The following is a 21,090-nucleotide window of genomic DNA, read 5'->3' on the forward strand; positions in this document are numbered from 1 at the left end:
ATGCATCATGCCACAGAGCTAAAACTGTTAAAGCATTCCTTGGAGAAAGACTCATCCAGTCAATGTCATGTTTTGCAAATAGCCCAGATCTCAACCCTATTGATAACCTGTGGTGGAAATGGAAAAAAATGGTTCACAGCAAGGCTCTGACCTGCAAGGATGATCTGTAAACTGCAATCAAAGTGAGTTGGCACCAAATTGATGAAGAATACTCATCATGTCCATGCCTCAGAGACTGCAAGCTGTCATAAAAGCCAGAGGTGGTGCTACTAAATACTAGAGATGTGTTTTGATTGTTATTTCTTTGTTTGGTTCTCATGATTCCATATTTTTTTCTTCAGAATGGAGTGATTCCATTTATATTTCCCTGCACTTGCTCTATAAAATTAACATTTACTGACCACCACAATGTTTATATTCATTTCTTTTAGTGTTTCTGAATGCTAAAGAGTTGCACTTTTGAACTAATTCATTATATTTTCAAGCTTTTTATCTAAGTTTGTTGCATGATACATTGTTACATGATAAAATGTCTGAGTGAGTGCTCGTCCCAGACTGGTGATTCCATACTTTTTGCTAGGGGTTGTACAATCCATTGAATTCAAAGGAGACTAAATGTTATATGAGTGGGTTTATGTGTGTGGTTAAAATGAAATGAGGGAACTTTACTTTTAACAATAACTCAAGTGCTAATATACTTCACTAAAACACAATAAAAACGGACACTTAAGACACTGATTAGCAGATTATTAGCATAATCGCTATCTAGTTTAGCGCTCCCTGCTAAGTAGTCACGTCTCATCAGCAAATAATATAAACATTACAATTGACTTCATTTACTCACCTCTGACGGAGGAACACTGAATCTAACAACACAAACGACAAGCTTTCTTTCGACACTTATGTATAAACGTAATATTATTGATTCAGCAACCCAACCTGAGTGAAGCAGTGAACTCTCTCTCTCTCTCTCTCTCTTGCTCTGATCACTGGCGTTCGTGCAGCCTCACTTTACACACATTTTTTTTTAAAGAATTGTAATTCCAATTAAAAGAAACAAAAAAAATTGTTGTGTTTGAAAATTGTTCCAATAGGGTTAACACCAGTGTTGTCAGGAACGCGTTAGTTAGTAACGCGTTACTGTAATCTGATTACTTTTTTCAGTAACGAGAAATCTAACGCGTTCATTTTTCTACACCAGTAATCTGATTGAAATTAGTTTCCTTAGTGTCTCTGCGTTACTATTTTGTCATTGCCTCATAACGAATGTAGAATGAAGAATATTGTAGTCATGTACGAAGAGCATTTTGAGTAGAAAATGCTAAAATAAAAGGTTCCTGGTACGTGTTTCCATGACAACCTCTTAGCTATTTCCTGTTTTGGTCTCGCGTCAAGTGTTGTGGGAATGAGGCGGGTGGACATTTGCGCCGAGTATTGAGAAGTTGCGAGGGAATGTTGATCTGTGGATATCCATTAATGAAGATGAGTATTTTTCCTTCATTCTGGATGGTATCAGCAAAAGGTTGGACCCCCTACATGCGCGGCGGTTTCGTAGCTTTGCCGTAGCAACGACGGGCAGTCATCGCTCCAAGTTGGCAAGCTTTGTTTACAACATATGCGTGTTGCACATTCATGCCGTGAAGTGATGTGTTTGTTTAGCATCTGTGGGATTTGTCCAACTGAGTGTAAAGTGCTTAGTTGCCGCCATGTTTTGTGGCCAAATTGACCGCGTGTGTGTTGAGAGGAGTACTTTCGGGTTGTGCCCGCGCATCCTCGCCCGCCACCACCTTTGTGTTTATTACACTGTACAATCCACTTGTGTGTTGTTGATTATTGTGCCGTCAGTTTGCATGGTTTTACATTGGCACTGATATGCTGTTAACCATCACCCGAAATTCAGAAGTTTTTAACAATAGGCTTAATCTTAGAGTTAGCGGGGTTAGATTGGTCAATGGAGTTGATTTCAACAAATTCCAACAGTTTGTCAGATATTTGTTAGTTTTAGGGCTCCGGAGTGGCCCAATCTAGCGCAAAATTCTGATATTCCCCTTTAAATTCAATCATCGGAAAGTCAATTACATGTGATGACATTTTTCTGTTGTCATTCTTATGTTGAGGCGGCAAAGGGAGAAAAATGGGTAAAAAGTAACTGATAGATTACTTTTTAAGTAACTTAGTTACTTTGATAATGAAGTAATCAGTAAAGTAACTACATTACTGTTTTGAGGCGTAATCAGTAATTAAATTACTTTTTCAAGTAATCTGTGACAACACTGGTTAACACATTTTAGGTCTGTGAAAGAACTCACACTACTGTATGAAAAACTTTACTTCTTTGGCCTCTTTATATGGCGGGTTTTCGCATGTAGCAGTTTGTTCTTGGCGTGTATCCCCGAGGATGAATGTAGTCTTCACTGTCGTGAATTCAGAAAACATTCAACCACAAACAGAGCTATTCATGCAACCAAATGTTTTCCACCGAGTACCTGCTTTCCTCTCTTACTCTGACTGTGTGATATCTGACAGAAAACGAGATCAGAATCTTCCTGCAGTGCACTGAGTCAATAAGGATTTCACATTTGTTATCACGATTACGACACACAGGGCGTAGCACGTCTAAGGCAACAGAGCCGAGGACTGCCCCACTATGTGTATGATGGTGAAAACCTTTGGATCGTGACGCACAGAGGATGTAGTCACATTGGATTGCGCAGACACACACGCGAAAACACACAATGCCTGTGTGGGCAAGCTCAGTGATGCATTTCATTGGAAGGCTCAGTGCCAGTTGAAAGAACAGATGATATGTGTACTGCACTTGGTAGAAAGAGGAAGGACTGTCAAGGGTGAAATAAACTAATAAAGCCACTAACTTCGACTCATATTGCACTATTATCTTATTGGATGTCAAATAGCTAATTCATAGGAGGCCATTACCACTTTCATAAAGCTCTCTATGTCAAGGTGTGTGTTTCGTTCCAACTCCCTTGTCTATTAACTATCCTGTCAGACTGGCATTTGATACATACTGTACGTGGAACCAGTTTTTCATTTCAAGTCACTTCAATCCGCACGTTTGCGTGTGTTTATTCAGCTGTAATTTGATGTGTTTAGATTGTATGGTACAGTTACTGTCACCAGCCACTTCATTTAGTACCCCTAAGATATCAGAAAGCTGTAATTCAAAGCAGTTACACAGCTTTTGACGCATACCTTTTGAAAGGTACTATTTTAGTATTGAGTATAAGGTGCACCGGCCTAAGAAGCACAATGAAGGAATATACAGTGGGGCAAATAAGTATTTAGTCAACCACCAATTGTGCAAGTTCTTCTACTTGAAAAGATTAGAGAGGCCTGTAATTGTCAACATGGGTAAACCTCAACCATGAGAGACAAAATGTGCGAAAAACGAAAAACAGAAAATCACATTGTTTGACTTTTTTGGTCACCTACAAACAAGCAAGATTTCTGGCTGTCAAAGAGGTCTAACAAGGCTCCACTCGTTACCTATATTAATGGCACCTGTTTAACTCATTATCGGTATAAAAGACACCTGTCCACAACTCAGTCAGTCAGTCACACTCCAAACTCCACTATGTCCAAGACCAAAGAGCTGTCGAAGAACACCAGAGACAAAATTGTAGACCTGCACCAGGCTGGGAAGACTGAATCTGCAATAGGTAAAACGCTTGGTGTAAAGAAATCAACTGTGGGAGCAATTATTACAAAATAGAAGACATGCAAGACCACTGATAATCTCCCTCGATCTGGGGCTTGATGCAAGATCTCACCCCGTGGTGTCAAAATAATAACAAGAACGGTGAGCATAAATCCCAGAACCACACGGGGGGACCTAATGAATGACCTACAGAGAGCTGGGACCATAGTAACAAAGGCCAGTAACACAATGCGCCGCCAGGGACTCAAATCCTGCACTGCCAGACGTGTCCCCCTGCTGAAGAAAGTACACGTTCAGGCCCGTCTGCGGTTTGCTAGAGAGCATTTGGATGATCCAGAAGAGGACTGGGAGAATGCGTTATGGTCAGATGGAACCAAAATACAACTTTTTGGTAGAAACACAGGTTCTCGTGTTTGGAGGAGAAAGAATACTGAATTGCATCCGAAGAACACCACACCCACTGTGAAGCATGGGGGTGGAAACATTATGCTTTGGGGCTGTTTTTCTGCAAAGGGACTAAGACGACTGATCTGTGTAAAGGAAAGAATGAATGGGGCCATGTATCGAGATATTTTGAGTTAAAATCTCCTTCCATTAGCAAGGGCATTGAAGACGAGACGTGACTGGGTCTTTCAGCATGACAATGATCCCAAACACACAGCCAGGGCAACAAAGGAGTGTCCTGGAGTGGCCTAGCCAGTCTCCAGATCTCAAACCCATAAAAAAATCTTTGGAGGGAGTTGAAAGTCCATGTTGCCCAACTACAGCCCCAAAACGTCACTGCTCTAGAGGAGATCTGCACGGAGGAATGGGCCAAAATACCAGCAACAGTGTGTGAAAAACTTGTGAAGAGTTACAGGAAACGTTTGGCCTCCGTTATTGCCAACAAAGTTTACATAACCAAGTATTGAGATGAACATTTGGTATTGACCAAATACTTATTTTCCACCATGATTTGCAAATAAATTATTTAAAAATCAAACAATGTGATTTTCAATTTTCTTTTCTCATGGCTGAGGTTCACCCATGTTGACAATTACAGGTCTCTCTAATATTTTCAAGTGGGAGAACTTGCACAATTAGTGGTTGACTAAATACTTTATTTGCCCCACTCTATATGACAAAGTGCACAAAATTTGTTGAAATCAACTCCACCAACTAATTAAACCCCTGCTAACTCGAAGATTAAGCCTAATGTCAAAAATTCTGAAATCTGAATCCGAATGGCCTTTATTGTCATTTCACAACAAGTTGCGACTTGTAAGAAAATACAGTACTAGTACATGCAATTTTTTCATTAGTAATGTAATACAGCAGACTCACTGGATGACTCACTTATTACGTTAGTCTTATGTTTGTCACACTATTACCCTCCACTCCTGTATGCCATTTCTGAGCACTCATAGAATTGACAACTGTGTTGAAATGGTAACTAGTTTCAACGTGCTTTCATAGATGCCCTGAAGAGAGCAAATTGAACGGACCCTAGAAGTGACAGATTGATGTCCTTTTTCGAGCAATGCAATATCTTTCTATCGCAATCCTCCCCCTACAGTAGGTTTTCACACCTTATTAAAGCCTGCAGGTGCATACTGGCCTCTCTGACCCCTTCCACTCACTCCTTCTCAGCCACAATCTCAGCCCGTGCCGCAGAGGTACGATGTGGGGCCTGTACTAAAAACCATGCGCCGAGGGCCGGCACCCATCCCCTGTGGGAAGCACAAAGGCAGCATTTACTAGTACTTTCTAGTGACCTTCAGAGGGCAATGTTGTTGTAGCTGGACACTGCTTTTTGGATGGCTGAAGTAGCGCTCTGTATCTGCAGGTTAATGTGTTTGTTTGCTCAGAGTAGTGGGTTTGCAGGTGTGTGTGTCTGGGAAGTGAGGTGTCGGGTCAAATGTACATGAATGCAAGCATATTTATCCTTTTTAGGTGGTGTGCTGACATCAGCATTTCTAAAATTTATTTTTAAAAACAAATTTCCCATAAAAAATCTGCTATTTTATGGAGTCCAGAACGTTAGAACACCACCTGAAGGCCTAAGCGGATTTTCAATAGTGGCTTATGCGATAAACATAACCTTGCCGTGCTCCCTGTATGTGTTATTTTACTTTAGATGAGCTTAAGATGAAGCTTTGATTACAGGAGTAATATAAGAAGTAACCCAAGAAAGTAAAAGTTTCTTTGCAAGTAGCTGTTTGTTCAATGAGCTTTTCTTTGACACCCGAGTGGGGAATGTGTTTAGGAGAATACCTTAAGAGCTCACGTTTTTTGCCTGGCTCATTGCATTGCTTCATATGTCCACATGTATTGTGTTTCCGGACACCATGCAAATGTTTACAGTAGATCACCGTCCTGTAGTAAACTTGGAGTCTAGATTTCACCCCATTGTTATGGATAGAGCATTGCTGCTTATTTACAATTGTCTGCCAGCATGTACAGTGTTGACTCACTGCCATTGTCTAATGCCACATGCTGCTCTATCTGTGGTGCAGTCTGGCCGTGAATGGAGACAGTTCTGTATAGCCTCCCCAGTGCCAGAACTATACACACAGATTGTTTGCCTGACATTGACAGCTGTGAAGGAAGATAAGTCATTTTGGGGTACAGGGAGGGTTGGGCATCGTTTGAATTTGAACTGTTCCTGTTCCGATTCCACGTTTCGCATCCGGTTCCAAACGATTCTCCATTCCAATTCTTTTGATAGGCATCGTCAAAAAAATTGCATAGTTTATAATAATTTCTGAACGTCTCGATTATTATTATTATTATTTTTTAATTATATGAACTTTCATTTAACTTTGCTATGAATGTCTCACAAGGCTATTTTTAACTTGTATATGGCGGAAACACAGACAAGACTGAAAAAGACGTTTCTCCTCTTGCACTCCTCTTTAAAAGAAACTGCTGTATTTTAAGCCAAAGCAACTGTTGTGTTTGATAGAACAATATGTCTATGTGCTGCCGTAGCAGATTCGTGGCGCATTAGGCCCCCGAACTATTTTCAATTTGTCCGTTTTACCCTGGAACCCCCCGTTTACAGACGTCGTGCAACCACTTATGTTTTAACCCAGCCATAAAACAAAGGTAATTAATAATATTTATTATTCAAAATGTCTGTCATTTTTAGCTTAGAATTATTAATTGATGTCTAATATTTCGTGTAAAAAAAGAAAATGAATGTAAAAAATTATTCACTTGCATATTTTAAACTTAGATGCTAAATAATCGATCCAAACAATGAAAAATTGAAAAAAAAAAAAACTCGTTTACAGACGTCCTGCAACCGCTTATGTTTTAACCCAGCCATAAAACAAGGGTAATTAATAATATTTATTATTCAAAATGTCTGTCATTTTTAGCTTAGAATTATTAATTGATGTCTTACATTTCGTTTAAAAAAACAAAAAAACGACTTAAAATTTTTTTTCACTCGCATATTGTGAACTTTTAAACAAATTACGTCCCGATGAAAAAAATGGTGTCTGTAAAAAAGTCACGGATATATGTATAACTCATAACTATCGCTTAATTGTTTTTTTGTTTTGTTTTTTTGTTACTGTAGCATTTTCTTCGATATTTTAGATGATAAATTATCGATCCAAACAAAGAAAAATTGACAAAAAAAATTTAAAAGGGTAAATACTGCATCGAGACCCTTGTTATATTACCATGTTTCACCCATAAAATACCCCCAAAAATCCAGCTGTGTCTTGACACTCAGTGATACATACTACATGGAGTTTTTGGATCGAAACAAGGTAAGTACGCGATAATATCTTGTTAAAGTCATGGCGTCTTTAATTCTGCTCTTTCATGCTCTCACCTCCAGATAGGGTTTTGCTGTTTATTTTATTTTATTTTATTTTTTAAATGCCCTCCCCTCTTCCCCCAGACAATTCAGATTTTAAACTTTCCAATGATGTATCACACATACATATCGGATAGTTTTGAAAGTTGGCCAGATTGGGGGTCTCGGAGTGGAACTTCAAGTCACCTGAGTGTTTTCCGCCATATAAATATCAGTCTTTGAACTTAAATATGATGAATTTTCTTTCCACAGGAGTGCACTTTCACAAAGATGCTCACGGAGAAAACATGTTTTAGAGTGTCTTATGCTACAGGCATTTTTACATGTTATTGAGCTGCCACCAATGGGCTAACCTGGTGCAGAATATCAAACAAACAAACAAAAAAACAACTTATAAAACCCAGTCCAGATTAGCAGTGGGTACAGTATAAAATCAGAAACAGTTTTTGTTGAGGAAAGTGATCATACTGTATCTGCCTTCTCAGGCAGTGAACGTGAGCGGTCTGGACAGATAGTGTGCCCTCCAGTGGAGAACACACGTTCACTGGGTGTAGATGAATCTTGAACGCATAACAGCTGTTGGCTGGTGCTAACAGCAGAGTAGATAAATAAATGTCACGCATTACTAATGACGTACGTGAAAAAAAACAATGATGCACGTTGATACGACGGAGTATTGGGGCCAAATTAATAAATTTTTAAAAATGGCTACAAGATTAGTCGTACTATTGCTACGAGAAAGTCGCAAATATAACGTAGGGGTAAAGTAGCTCTGAGCTGCTGGGCACTTTACATACATGTACCCAGGGAGCTACAACAAAGCATTAGTATACATTATTCTATTGATTATAATTTGATGTAGATGAGGCAAAATAATAAGGATTTCCTTATTTGCTATTTTTTCCGGTCGGTGGTTGGGCATCGAAACTTAGAATCAAAATTTTAAAATTCGAACTGTTCCGGGAGAACCGGAAGAACCAGAGTGTTAGTCCCGGTCCCCGTCGATGCTCGAAGCCCCACACTCGGTACAGGTGCTTTTAAATGTGCATGAGAACAGTAAAATCATTAAATTTGGAATGCCCTATTGCAAGACTGTAGATACTCTTTTGAAGGCCTACAATGATTAACTGAGATTTGTTACTTTTCAGGTATGGTTCTGATGGAGATGGCTGATGTCCACAAAAAGATCCATTTTGAGCTGGAGCAAAATGTAAGCATTCCTAACAGTCTGATATTTTATAATCTGCACACGACACGTTGACAAGGAATGATATTTGCGAAAACATAAAGGGAGAATTTGCCTCATTAGTCTTAGTTGTTAAAATCGGGCACAAACCCCATTACTTTGAGCTGACCTGTTGCCTAGTTACCCCCAAAATACACCTTACTTATAACTAGAGTGTTACCGTATTTTCTTTGGACTATAAGTCGCACTGGAGTATAAGTCACATTTTTGGGGGGAATTTAACTTGATTAAATCCAACACATAGAACAGATCTGTCATCTTCAAAGGCAATTTAAAATAAAAATACAATAGAGAACAACATGCTGAATAAGTGTACAGTATGATACTGTTACATGATGCATATACAACGAAATGCGAACGTGGCCGGTATGTTAACGTAACATAGCTATCAAGCGTTATTCAAATAACTATTGCATAAAGAACATGCTAACAAGTTTACCAAACCATCAGTGTCTTTCCAAAACACTAAAATAACATGTGAAATAATATATGTTAATAATTTCACACATTAATCGCTCCAGAGTATAAGTCGCACTCCCAGCCAAACTATGAAAAAAAACTGCCACTTATAGTCCGAAAAATACGGTACTATAGCAGTTAAATGCAGTGTTGTTAATAAATGCGTTAGAATATAACGGCGTTAATAACGCCGTTATTTTCTTCAGTAGTGAGTAATCTAATTACCTTGGTCTTTCTGAAGGAAAGAACAAGGTATTGTTATGCTGCAACTTTATTCTTATTTAATCAATGTCTTCTCCGCGTTTTTTCGGCGAGCCGCGCAGCCCGAACTATAGCACCGATCGGCACCGTTCAAGTATCGACACGACCGGAATTTTCGCGCGACGCAGGGACTTTTTCGAAACACCCCGAAAATTTTTTCGTTTTTCCGTAAACGGCGATTTTCCGATTTTTAAAAGTTTTTTCAAAACGCTACTTGTCCTACAATTTTTGACCAAATCACATAATTTGGACATCAAAAATTCCGGGACGGTGGGGGGCATAAAGATTGTATACAGAATTTGGAAAAAAATTACGGTTCCCCGGATATTTGCCAAAAACTATCCCATTCATTTCTAATGGGAAAATTTCCCATTCATTTCCAATGGGATTTCCATTGGAATTTACATCATTGATGCCATTGACGGCCATGCATGTCGAATCTATTGATGCCAATGTACTTGGATTCAATTGACTATATGGATGTCGATGCCAATGACGGCCATGGACGTCCAAAAATTTTCCCATTCATTTTCAATGGGGAAAAAACTACATTTCCCCAAATCAACAGAAAATGACCAGATATCAATAGGACGTGTCCCCCAAACGTCCCCAACTCCATTGACGCTTATAGGGGGTGCTGCCATTGACGTCCATGGACGTCCAAAAATTTTCCCATTCATTTTCAATGGGAATTTTTTTCCCCCCAAATCAACAGAAAATGACTTGATATTAATAGGACGTGTCCCCCAAACTTCCCCGATTCCATTAACAATTATGAAGGATGCCGCCATTGACGTCCATGGACGTCCAATTCTCCCAATCATTTCTAATGGCTTTTACTTTGTTTAGTGCCATTGACTGGCATTATGGTCCATTCTATTGATAGACCTGAGTGGGGCTAAGATCTGTATCTCCACAGAGGAAAGACCAAGGTGTAATTTCTCCCGAAATTGCAGTTTCTAGTTAATTACTTTTCTCATCTTGGCAGCATCGTTACCGTTACTGAGGCGGGAAAGGCGTGCATTTCGATGTTGGTTGACTGACGCGAAAAAGTCTGAGAAAGACGGACTCACGGAGACGAGAGAGCAGAGCAGAAGTGGGGAGGAGGGGGGCAAGGGAGGGTGACGCCGTTGCAAACGCGATGCTACTATGCTAGGTGGCTCCAATAATACCTAACTGTAGCTGATTGCCTACAAACTACGCCCACATGACGCTTCGGTATATATCTAATATATACAGAACTAGATGCAAATGACAGATACGGCTGCATTAGCAACATGTATAATAAAGAACTAGATGCGTTAGTAAACAGCCGCCATCTTAAAGCAGTAGATTTCTCAGAAAGGCTCTGTTGTAGAGAACCTTCCTAGTGAACCTAAGTAACTTTTTATCTAAAATGCTCCTAACTCGGCAAAATCTTGACTTAAATTTATCTTTAAATGATGAAATAGTTTTAAAACTTACACATGTCAAAAGTAGACAGAAGAGAACTAATGCAATAACGGGAGCAATTTTAACAACTTTAAAGGTTGATTCACAACTGTTGTGCCTAGTTAAGTTTAGGGTAAAGAATTGGGCTAGAGCCAATTGTCCCAAAAACCCTTTAAACTTCACATTGTGTGACCTGTTTTTTTGAGGGGAAAAAAAAACAACATGAAAATTATCACCAGTTATTTTGCCAAGTAACTAATTACTCTTACATTCAGGTAACTGAGTTACTAACGCAATTACTTTTTGAGAGAAGTAATTTGTAAGTGTAATTAAGGACTTTCTTAAAGTAAGATTAACAACACTGGTTAAATGTATCTGTGTGTAGTTATTTTTCGCACATTTACCCGAAAATAGCTATTACATTGTTTCAGACAATGTCAGTCGTCTAGTCCCTGCCCATAGTACACTAAAACAAGACTTTCCCAGTATTTAATTCCCAGTAAAAGTCTAAGGTAGAATCTTATTTTATCATATCAAAAGTAGCAATTGAAACTAACAGAATTGAAACCATCCATCTTCAACCGCTTATCCGAAGTCGGGTCGCAGGGGCAGCAGTTTCAGCAGGGAGCCACAAATTTCCCTTGACCCAGCCACGTTGACCAGCTTTGACTGGAGGATCCCGAGGTGCTCTCAAGCCAATGTCGAGAAATAGTCCCTCCACCTGGTCCTAAGCTTGCCCTGAGGTCTCCTCCCAACTGGACGTGTCAGGAACACCTTCCTAGGGAGGCATCCGCACCAAATCCCCGAACCACGTCAACTGACTCCTTTCTACACAAAGGAGCCATTTCCCAAACCCATTTCGGCTGATTACACCCGCGATCTTATTGTTTCGGTGATGATCCATCGCTCATAACCATAGGTGTGAGTAGGAACGGAAATCGAACTGTAGACTCTTTATTGCAACAATGCGATAAAGCAACTGCATTACCGCTCCTGCTGCCCAGATTCTGCGTCCAATCTTACACTGCATTGTTCCCGCACTCGTGAACAAGACCCCAAGATACTTGATAGGGGTGCACGATATACATTTTCTGAAACCGATACCAATATCGATAATTTCCTGCTCCTCAAGGCCGATACCGATATGATAACCTATAATTTATATCTAATTTTTCAAGGTATATTCACCTGAATTTTGAACACCTGTAGGTCAAAAATACTAGTGGTTGATTCAGCATAGATTTGCCTTTGACCGAACCAGAATTTTCATGATGACATGTTCATTATTATAATGAACAAAACAAAGACAAGAACAGTTTTGACTTCAAATAAAGTGCCCATATTAATTTTGTCAAATAAATACAATTTGAGTCAATCACAATCAATCAGTCAGTATCATTGACGATGTGTTCCCCTGAACAATGAACACTGATCTAAAACAAACAAACTCATCAGGTATTGTGCTTTGTTAGCAGATAAAACATTTGGAGACTTTTGTCGTCTTGGTCTATGAAACAACTTTTTAAACCTGGCAACCAAAAGACCTCTTAAGAACTTATAAACATAACACTGTAAAATGCAAACATTTGCTAATTGCCGTAGTAAGGTTTATAACACAGTGAAGGAAAATACGGCCTCTAGAACAGTAACAAAACTTTGCATACTGGCAAAACAAGAGTGGAAACAAACGCACACATCCCAATCTGACACCGTGCCAAAAATATTATTAATAGGCCCGATAATATATAATGTTATCGGATTTATTGGGATGATGTCATAATTCATATTATCGGACCGATAATTATCGGACCAATAATTATCATGCACCTCTAATACTTGACCTCCTTCACTTGGGGCACGACCTCATCCTCTACCCGGAGAAGGCAATCCACTAGGTTTCCTGCAGAGAACCATGGCCTCAGATTTGGAGGTGCTGAACCTGCCGCTTCACCCTCGGATGAAAACCAGTCCAGTGAGTGCTGCAGGTTACAGACTGATGATGCAAACAAGATCACATCATCTGCAGCCCACCAAACTGTAAACCCTGTCCGCCACAACGATGCTTCGATGTCCTGTCATGAAAATCACAAACATAATCGGTGACAAATTGCAACCATGGCGAAGGCCAACACCCTATTGGAACAAGTCTGACTTACTGCCGAGGACGTGGACAAAACTCTCACATTGGGTGTACAGGGATTGGAAAGCCCTACGGAGTGGCCCCCTCACCCCATAATCAAGCAGTACCTCCTACAGTATACCCCAGGGTACCCGGTCATATGCCTTTTCCAGGTCCACATAGCACATGTAGACTGGATGAGCATACTCCCAAGCCCCCTCCAGGTTTCCAGCGAGGGTAAAGAGCTGGTCCGTTGTTCCACGACCAAGACGGAACCCACTCCATAGGGGGCCGGTTTTAAAAAAAAACTTAAAATTCTAATATTTTCAAAACCAAAGCCACTAGTGACCTAAAAGCAAAACAGGCACCTACCTACTTTTTTATATAACAAAACTTAAATGCCTATAGAATTCTCAAATTTTACGCTAAATGCTAAAAAATCACCAAATACAGATACAATCACTTATATTTTCAGGATCAATAGCAATATTTAACATATCATATAGGTTTTTGCCAGAAATGGCAACTTAAATGTCATGTGTAGAGATATAAAATACAACATGGCGGCCGTCACGAAACTTTTTAGGTTGAACATTCTTATAAATAAATGCTTAAAATTACTATTGCTATAACGTAAACAGTCTAGATTCTTGGTTAAAAGCAAAAAAACGGGCAGTTATCGTTCATTTTACATAAATATTACAAGTAGGGCTGACAAACGATTAAAATTTTTAATCGAGTTAATCACAGCTTAAAAATTAATTAATCGTAATTAATCGCAATTCAAGCCATCTATAAAATATGCCATATTTTTCTGTAAATTATAGTTGGAATGGAAAGATAAGACACAAGACGGATATATACATTCAACATACTGTACATAAGTACTGTATTTGTTTATTATAACGATAAATCAACAAGATGGCATTAACATTATTAACAATCTGTTAAAGCAATCCATGGATAGAAGGACTTATAGTTCTTAAAAGATGTTAGTAGTAGTATTTATAGAAATGTTATATCAAAACCCCTCTTAATGTTTTCGTTTTGATAAAATTTGTAAAACTTTTAAGCAAAAAATAAACTAGTAGCTCGCCATTGTTGAAGTCAATAATTACACAATGGTGCTGAAACCCATAAAATCAGTCGCACCCAAGCGCCAGCAGAGGGCAACAAAACACAAAAAAAGCACAAGTAACAAGTGCACATGACACTGTGCTGTCATTTTAATCTGAGTGGGGCATGTGCGTTAAATGCGTCAAATATTTTGACGTGAACATTTAAAAAAAATAATTACCGCCCGTTAACGCGATAATTTTGACAGCCCTAATTACAAGCAAAAGTTACGGTATTGTGTAATCCAACATGGCGGCGTCACGAAACAAAGAGCTTTTTAAGTTGAAAATTCTTGTAAATAAATGCTTAAATCGTGGAGTTACTATAGATATGAATATAAAACAGTGTAGGTACTTGGTTAAAAGCAAAAAGCGGGCAGTTATCATTCATTTTACGTAAATATTTCAAGCCAAAGTTACACAAATTTTAGCCATTGTTTTTTGTTTTCACGTTTCAAAGTGCATGCATGGTGCGAAAAATATAATAATTACCTTGTCTCCTCGACCAAATCAGTCTTGAGACATTCCTGCCTGCTTATAAGCAGTTAAACCTCCGTCTTGTTTCCACGTAAATCCGGAGTTAGAATGCAGCGTGTGTTTGGGTTTATCACAGTGAAAGCCAACTCAAAGTTCTGCCTGGGTCGGACCCCTACGGGAAGCCATGGCGCAATGTCTGTGGGAGCTGTCTTGTCAACTGACATTGGAGCTCATTTGGCTAACTTGCATAGCAAAAGTCCGCTAGCTTCAATGCTATAAAATGCTTGCTTACTGATTTATTTATTTGATAATGCTGTTAACAAATCGTTCAAACACATACAGTGCCTTGCAAAAGTATTCGGCCCCCTTGAATCGTGCAACCTTTCGCCACATTTCAGGCTTCAAACATAAAGATATGAAATTTAATTTTTTTGTCAAGAATCAACAATAAGTGGGACACAATCGTGAAGTGGAACAACATTTATTGGATAATTTAAACTTTTTTAACAAATAAAAAACTGAAAAGTGGGGCGTGCAATATTATTCGGCCCCTTTACTTTCAGTGCAGCAAACTCACTCCAGAAGTTCAGTGAGGATCTCTGAATGATCCAATGTTGTCCTAAATGACCGATGATGATAAATAGAATCCACCTGTGTGTAATCAATTCTCCGTATAAATGCACCTGCTCTGTGATAGTCTCAGGGTTCTGTTTAAAGTGCAGAGAGCATTATGGAAACCAAGGAACACACCAGGCAGGTCCGAGATACTGTTGTGGAGAAGTTTAAAGCCGGATTTGGATACAAAAAGATTTCCCAAGCTTTAAACATCTCAAGGAGCACTGTGCAAGCATCATATTGAAATGGAAGGAGCATCAGACCACTGCAAATCTACCAAGACCCGGCCGTCCTTCCAAACTTTCTTCTCAAACAAGGAGAAAACTGATCAGAGATGCAGCCAAGAGGCCCATGATCACTCTGGATGAATTGCAGAGATCTACAGCTGAGGTGGGAGAGTCTGTCCATAGGACAACAATCAGTCGTACACTGCACAAATCTGGCCTTTATGGAAGAGTGGCAAGAAGAAAGCCATTTCTCAAAGATATCCATAAAAAGTCTCGTTTAAAGTTTGCCACAAGCCACCTGGGAGACACACCAAACATGTGGAAGAAGGTGCTCTGGTCAGATGAAACCAAAATTGAACTTTTTGGCCACAATGCAAAACGATATGTTTGGCGTAAAAGCAACACAGCTCATCACCCTGAACACACCATCCCCACTGTCAAACATGGTGGTGGCAGCATCATGGTTTGGGCCTGCTTTTCTTCAGCAGGGACAGGGAAGATGGTTAAAATTGATGGGAAGATGGATGCAGCCAAATACAGGAACATTCTGGAAGAAAACCTGTTGGTATCTGCACAAGACCTTAGACTGGGACGGAGATTTATCTTCCAACAGGACAATGATCCAAAACATAAAGCCAAATCTACAATGGAATGGTTCAAAAATAAACGTATCCAAGTGTTAGAATGGCCAAGTCAAAGTCCAGACCTGAATCCAATCGAGAATCTGTGGAAAGAGCTGAAGACTGCTGTTCACAAACACTCTCCATCCAACCTCACTGAGCTCGAGCTGTTTTGCAAGGAAGAATGGGCAAGAATGTCAGTCTCTCGATGTGCAAAACTGATAGAAACATACCCCAAGCGACTTGCAGCTGTAATTGGAGCAAAAGGTGGCGCTACAAAGTATTAACGCAAGGGGGCCGAATAATATTGCACGCCCCACTTTTCAGTTTATTTGTTAAAAAAGTTTAAATTATCCAACAAATGTTGTTCCACTTCACGATTGAGTCCCACTTGTTGTTGATTCTTGACAAAAAATTAAAATTTTATATCTTTATGTTTGAAGCCTGAAATGTGGCGAAAGGTTGCAAGGTTCAAGGGGGCCGAATACTTTTGCAAGGCACTGTATTCCTACAAAAAACTACTCAACTAGTAATCCACATTAGAAATGTATAAAAAACCATTAGCTCAAACAAAAACTTACCATATGTTGGTCTTAACAAGGAGCAGCTAGATTCAGCAATGTTAAATGAGATAACATATTCACTGTTGCTACTTAAGGGCCACCCAAATGAATGAAACTAAATGCAAACACTTTCAAAACAAACCAATACAACACCACTCTAAACGAATCCTCGAAGTAGCAATATTTGATTAGAAGCTTTTTTCCTAATCGAATTACTCAAGTTAATCGATTAATCGTTGCAGTGCTAGAGTAAAGGTCCATAACCCTCACAGCTTTGCTTGAGGCTTAAATACTAGGAATACTTGCTACAGTGAGAAAGACACGTGTCAAAGTTTGTCTGACTGACTGAATCATGACATTCTTCAGATTTGAAATACGGCGTCTTAAAATGTTGCGCGTGAACATGTCTCCTTTGTGTCGTGACTCCCCTTAGGCGATAGTCTGCAAGACAATAACAGAAGGGAATTTTTAACCAGGAAGCTCTTAAAAATCCATTATCCTTCCCTCTTATCATAATGATTCCACGTGTCCAAGTTCTAGTGTGTGCTTCTTGGAAGGAACAAGCGAATGAGCCGCATTAATGGTTTTTTTTTTTATCTTCATCTCCGTTTATTGCAGTTCAAGCGATTCCACCGAGATGTTCTTACTGAGCTGGAAAAAAAGACAGAAATGGATGTGAAGTACATGAATGTAAGTGGTTCCATTTGTTCACCGCAAAAAAAGCATACTTTTAACTTAAGTACAAAAGGTTAAAAAAGACATTCTGATTCAACTCGTCTACTTACTTGTAGTTTTACTCAAATCACTCACTGCAGATATACACAAGACATTACAAGTATAAAGTACCTACATATGACATACGTATGACATGATACAAAGAATGTGTGGGGAAAAAAAACGAATGGCTTCTAAAAGAAAATGCCTCATATTTAAGGTAAACAAAATATTAGAAACCTTTCACTATGGTTTTATTATTTATAATATTCAAGATTATACATACGTATACAGTAGTATGAAAAAGTATCTGAACCTTTTCACTATCAAATGTGATCTTTGTCAAAATCACACAGATGTAAAAACAGTGTCTGCTTTAATTAAAACCACCCAAACATTTATAAGTTTTCATATTTTAATGAGGATAGCATGCTAACAATGACAGAAGGGGGAAAAAATAAGTAAGTGAACCCTCTGCCTAAGGCGACTTAAAGAGAAATTGAAACCAATTTTTACCAAACATTCTAAGTCAGGTGTGTGCCCAATCACTGATGAGTGGTTTAAAGCTGCCCTGCCCACTATAAAACACACACCTGGTAAAAATTGAGAGCTGTCTGAAGACCTACGATCAAGGAATGTTGATTTGTATAAAGGTTGGAACGGATACTAAACCATTTCTAAAAGTCTGGATGTTTATCAATCGACAGTCTGAGAAGTTGTCTACAAAGGGAGAGAGTTTGGCTCTGTTGCTTCTCTCCCAAGGAGTGGCAGTCTACTAAAGATGACGCCAAGAGTTCAGCGCAGAATACTCAGAGGGGTAAAAAAGAACCTTAGAGTGTCTGCTAAAGACTTACAGAAAACACTGGCACAGTCCAATATCTCTGTGCACACATCAACCATATGTAAAACTGTGGCCAAGAATGGTGTTAATGGGAGGGCTCCACGGAGGAAGCCATTGCTGTCTAGAAAAAACGTTATTGCTTGTTTAATGTTCGCAAAAAGGTACTCGGACAGTCCACAGATGTTTTGGCAAAATATTTTGTGGACTGATGAAACCAAAGTTGAATTGTTTGGGAGTAACACATAATGTCATCTGTGAAGGAAAAATGGAACAGCCCACCAACATCAACACCTCCTCCCACCATAAAGCATGGTGGAGGGAGCATCATGATTTGGGGCTGTTTTTGCTGCCTCAGGGCCTGGACAACTTGCAATCATTAGTGGAAGAATGAATTCAAAAGTTTATCAGGATGTTTTGCACGAACACCTGAGGCCGTCTGTCAGACAGTTGAAGCTAAAAAGAGGATAGATGGTGCAACAAGACAGTGATCCAAAACACGGAAGTAAATAAACTTCAGAATGTCAAAATCCAGACCTAAACCCAATTGAGATGCTGTGGCATGACCTAAAGACAGAAATTCATGCCAGACATCCCAAGAATCTGACTGAACTACAGCAGTTCTGTAGAGAAGAATAGGCCAAGATTAGTCGTGATCGATGTGCCAGACTAATCTGCAGCTACAGGAAGCGTCTGGTTGAATTTTTTGCTGCCAAGGGGGGGGGGGCACCAAATATTGAATGCGATGGTTCTCTTACTTATTCCCCCCCCCTTCTGTTATTGTTTGCATACTATGCTCATTAAAATTTGAAAACCTATAAATGCTTGTGTGGTTTTAGTTTGAAGACACTTTTTTCATCTGTGTGATTTTAACAAAGATCAGATCGCATTTGATAGTGATTTTATGCAGAAATGTGAGAAATTCCAAAATGTTCAGATACTTTTTCATACCAATATATATATATAATATATATATGATATAATTTAAGAAATCTTTGTTTTAAAAGAGGCTAGTTTTAATTCTATTCTTAAAAAAATATGCTGCCCTTTCTATAGGCAACATTCAAGCGCTACCAATCAGAACACAAGGTGAAGCAGGACTCCCTGGACCGCTCGCAGACTGACCTAAAAAAGTTGAGGAGGAAGAGCCAGGGCAAGAATGTGTCAAAATATGAGATCAAGGAGAATGAGGTGAGCCTGACCCTAAGCTAAACTGTGCTTTCGCAGACTTTCTAATTTGGATAAAGCTTTTGCTCATTTTCACATTAATTCAGGAAATTAATGAAATTTTATTTTACATCTCCAAAAATAAATAATGGCTATAAAATAAGAAAATGTAAACATTCGCTATTTAAAATGTTCAGATATTAGATCGCCAAATGGAATTTTGCAGTTCCCACAGATATAAGATACTGGGAGCCGCAAATACAAATTGACTTTTGAAATAATGGTCTACGGTGCATATTTGACTTTACAAAGGAATTTTGCCACCTTGTAGTAAGCAAAATACATAATAACTTTTAACACATTTTATTCACAAAACACTTATGCAGGTCATGAATACAACTATGTAAAGTCACGATTGACACTCGGAAGGTGTACCCATAATTAGGGCTGCAGCTATCAGTTATTTAAGTAATCGATTAATCTATCTATTCATTTGAATAATCGAGGAATAGGATTAGAAACATTTAATGTCTTGCTGAATCAATTTCAAGAGAGTAAAATAAAAGCTTGCCAAGATTGCACTCCTAAAAGAGCATTAAATGCGAATACAAAATAAACTTCCCGGGTTTTTTTCAAACTATGCAGAATTGCACTTTCATTTCACAAGAGCAATAAATGCATTTCAAACAATATTAAAATACCTGCGCTTAGCCTCAAACGGTATAAAAAATAATAAATGAGGATCAAAGTACAACAAAGAACAATTGGCTAACTTGCACAGCAAAAGTCCGCTAGTTTAAATGCTATAAAATGTTAACATTGTTTTTTGCAACGCTCTCAACAAATCGTTCAACAATATATTCCCACAGAAAAACTGCTAAATATACCTCGAAATTACGAATGCATAAACATTCATCTTCGCTCAGACAAAAATTTACAACCTTATGTTGGTCTTAACAGGGAGCAACTTGATACAGCCATGTTAGATGAGTTATGTCACATTTACTGGTGCCTCTAGAGGGCAGTGCATCCACCCAAATCAATAACACTAAATGCAAACACTTTCAAAACAAACTATTACAACGCAATTCTAATTAAACGAATCCTCGAAACAGGAAAAAAAAATCATTTGAAGATTTTTTTCTAATCAAATTACTCAAGTTAATTGATTAATCGTTGCAGCAATACCCATAAGTCTTTGTGCCTATTGTTCCTACACGTCTTTGCGCTTCTGAATGTCTCAAACACTTGTGGGTTTACCTTCTGAGTGACGACCGTGACGCTACATAGCTGAATTTATGACCTGCATGAGTGTTCTGTTAACGAACACTTGAGGCAGGGAGGCGTACATGATCTCCCTACTAACTAAAGGGAAGTTAAAGAGCATATGACATGAGAAAAAAAGTCTTAAATGGCATTATTATGTGAATTAGAATCATATTTTGAGACGATTCAACTATATACAACAATTTAGCAAAGCACAGATGACGAGAAATTAGTCTTTTAATCTGCCGGTTAGCCACGCCTACCATTATAGGGCTTTAGCGTCCCCAACAGGTGGATGACGTCAGCGGTAGACTGGGCTCATCGATTTTACTATTCAGCCCATTGAGGGGGAATTATTCAGAACGAGGAAAACGCAACGAAGAGAGCGGCAAAATGTCATTGTTTCTGTCTCTTTACTTCAATATTTTTACAGGATACTCTTTTTATCCAAGTATTTTCCCCAATTGCAAAATAAATGGCAT

General features: G+C 38.8%; 1 protein-coding gene across 2 annotated transcripts in view; it reads left to right on the top strand.

The window, feature by feature from the left end:
* The window catches only part of baiap2l1a (BAR/IMD domain containing adaptor protein 2 like 1a), a 96,594-nt gene that overhangs the window by 38,727 nt on the left and 36,777 nt on the right, over window positions 1-21,090 (top strand). For both annotated transcript variants that reach the window (XM_057826170.1, XM_057826169.1), the window contains exons 4-6: window positions 8,639-8,700; window positions 17,242-17,313; window positions 19,232-19,366. In XM_057826170.1, the coding sequence (XP_057682153.1) occupies window positions 8,639-8,700; window positions 17,242-17,313; window positions 19,232-19,366 (269 nt within the window). The remainder of the gene's footprint in view (window positions 1-8,638; window positions 8,701-17,241; window positions 17,314-19,231; window positions 19,367-21,090) is intronic.

Source organism: Corythoichthys intestinalis, chromosome 21 (assembly GCF_030265065.1).
Source record: "Corythoichthys intestinalis isolate RoL2023-P3 chromosome 21, ASM3026506v1, whole genome shotgun sequence".
In the NCBI taxonomy this organism is placed as follows: Eukaryota; Metazoa; Chordata; class Actinopteri; order Syngnathiformes; family Syngnathidae; genus Corythoichthys; species Corythoichthys intestinalis.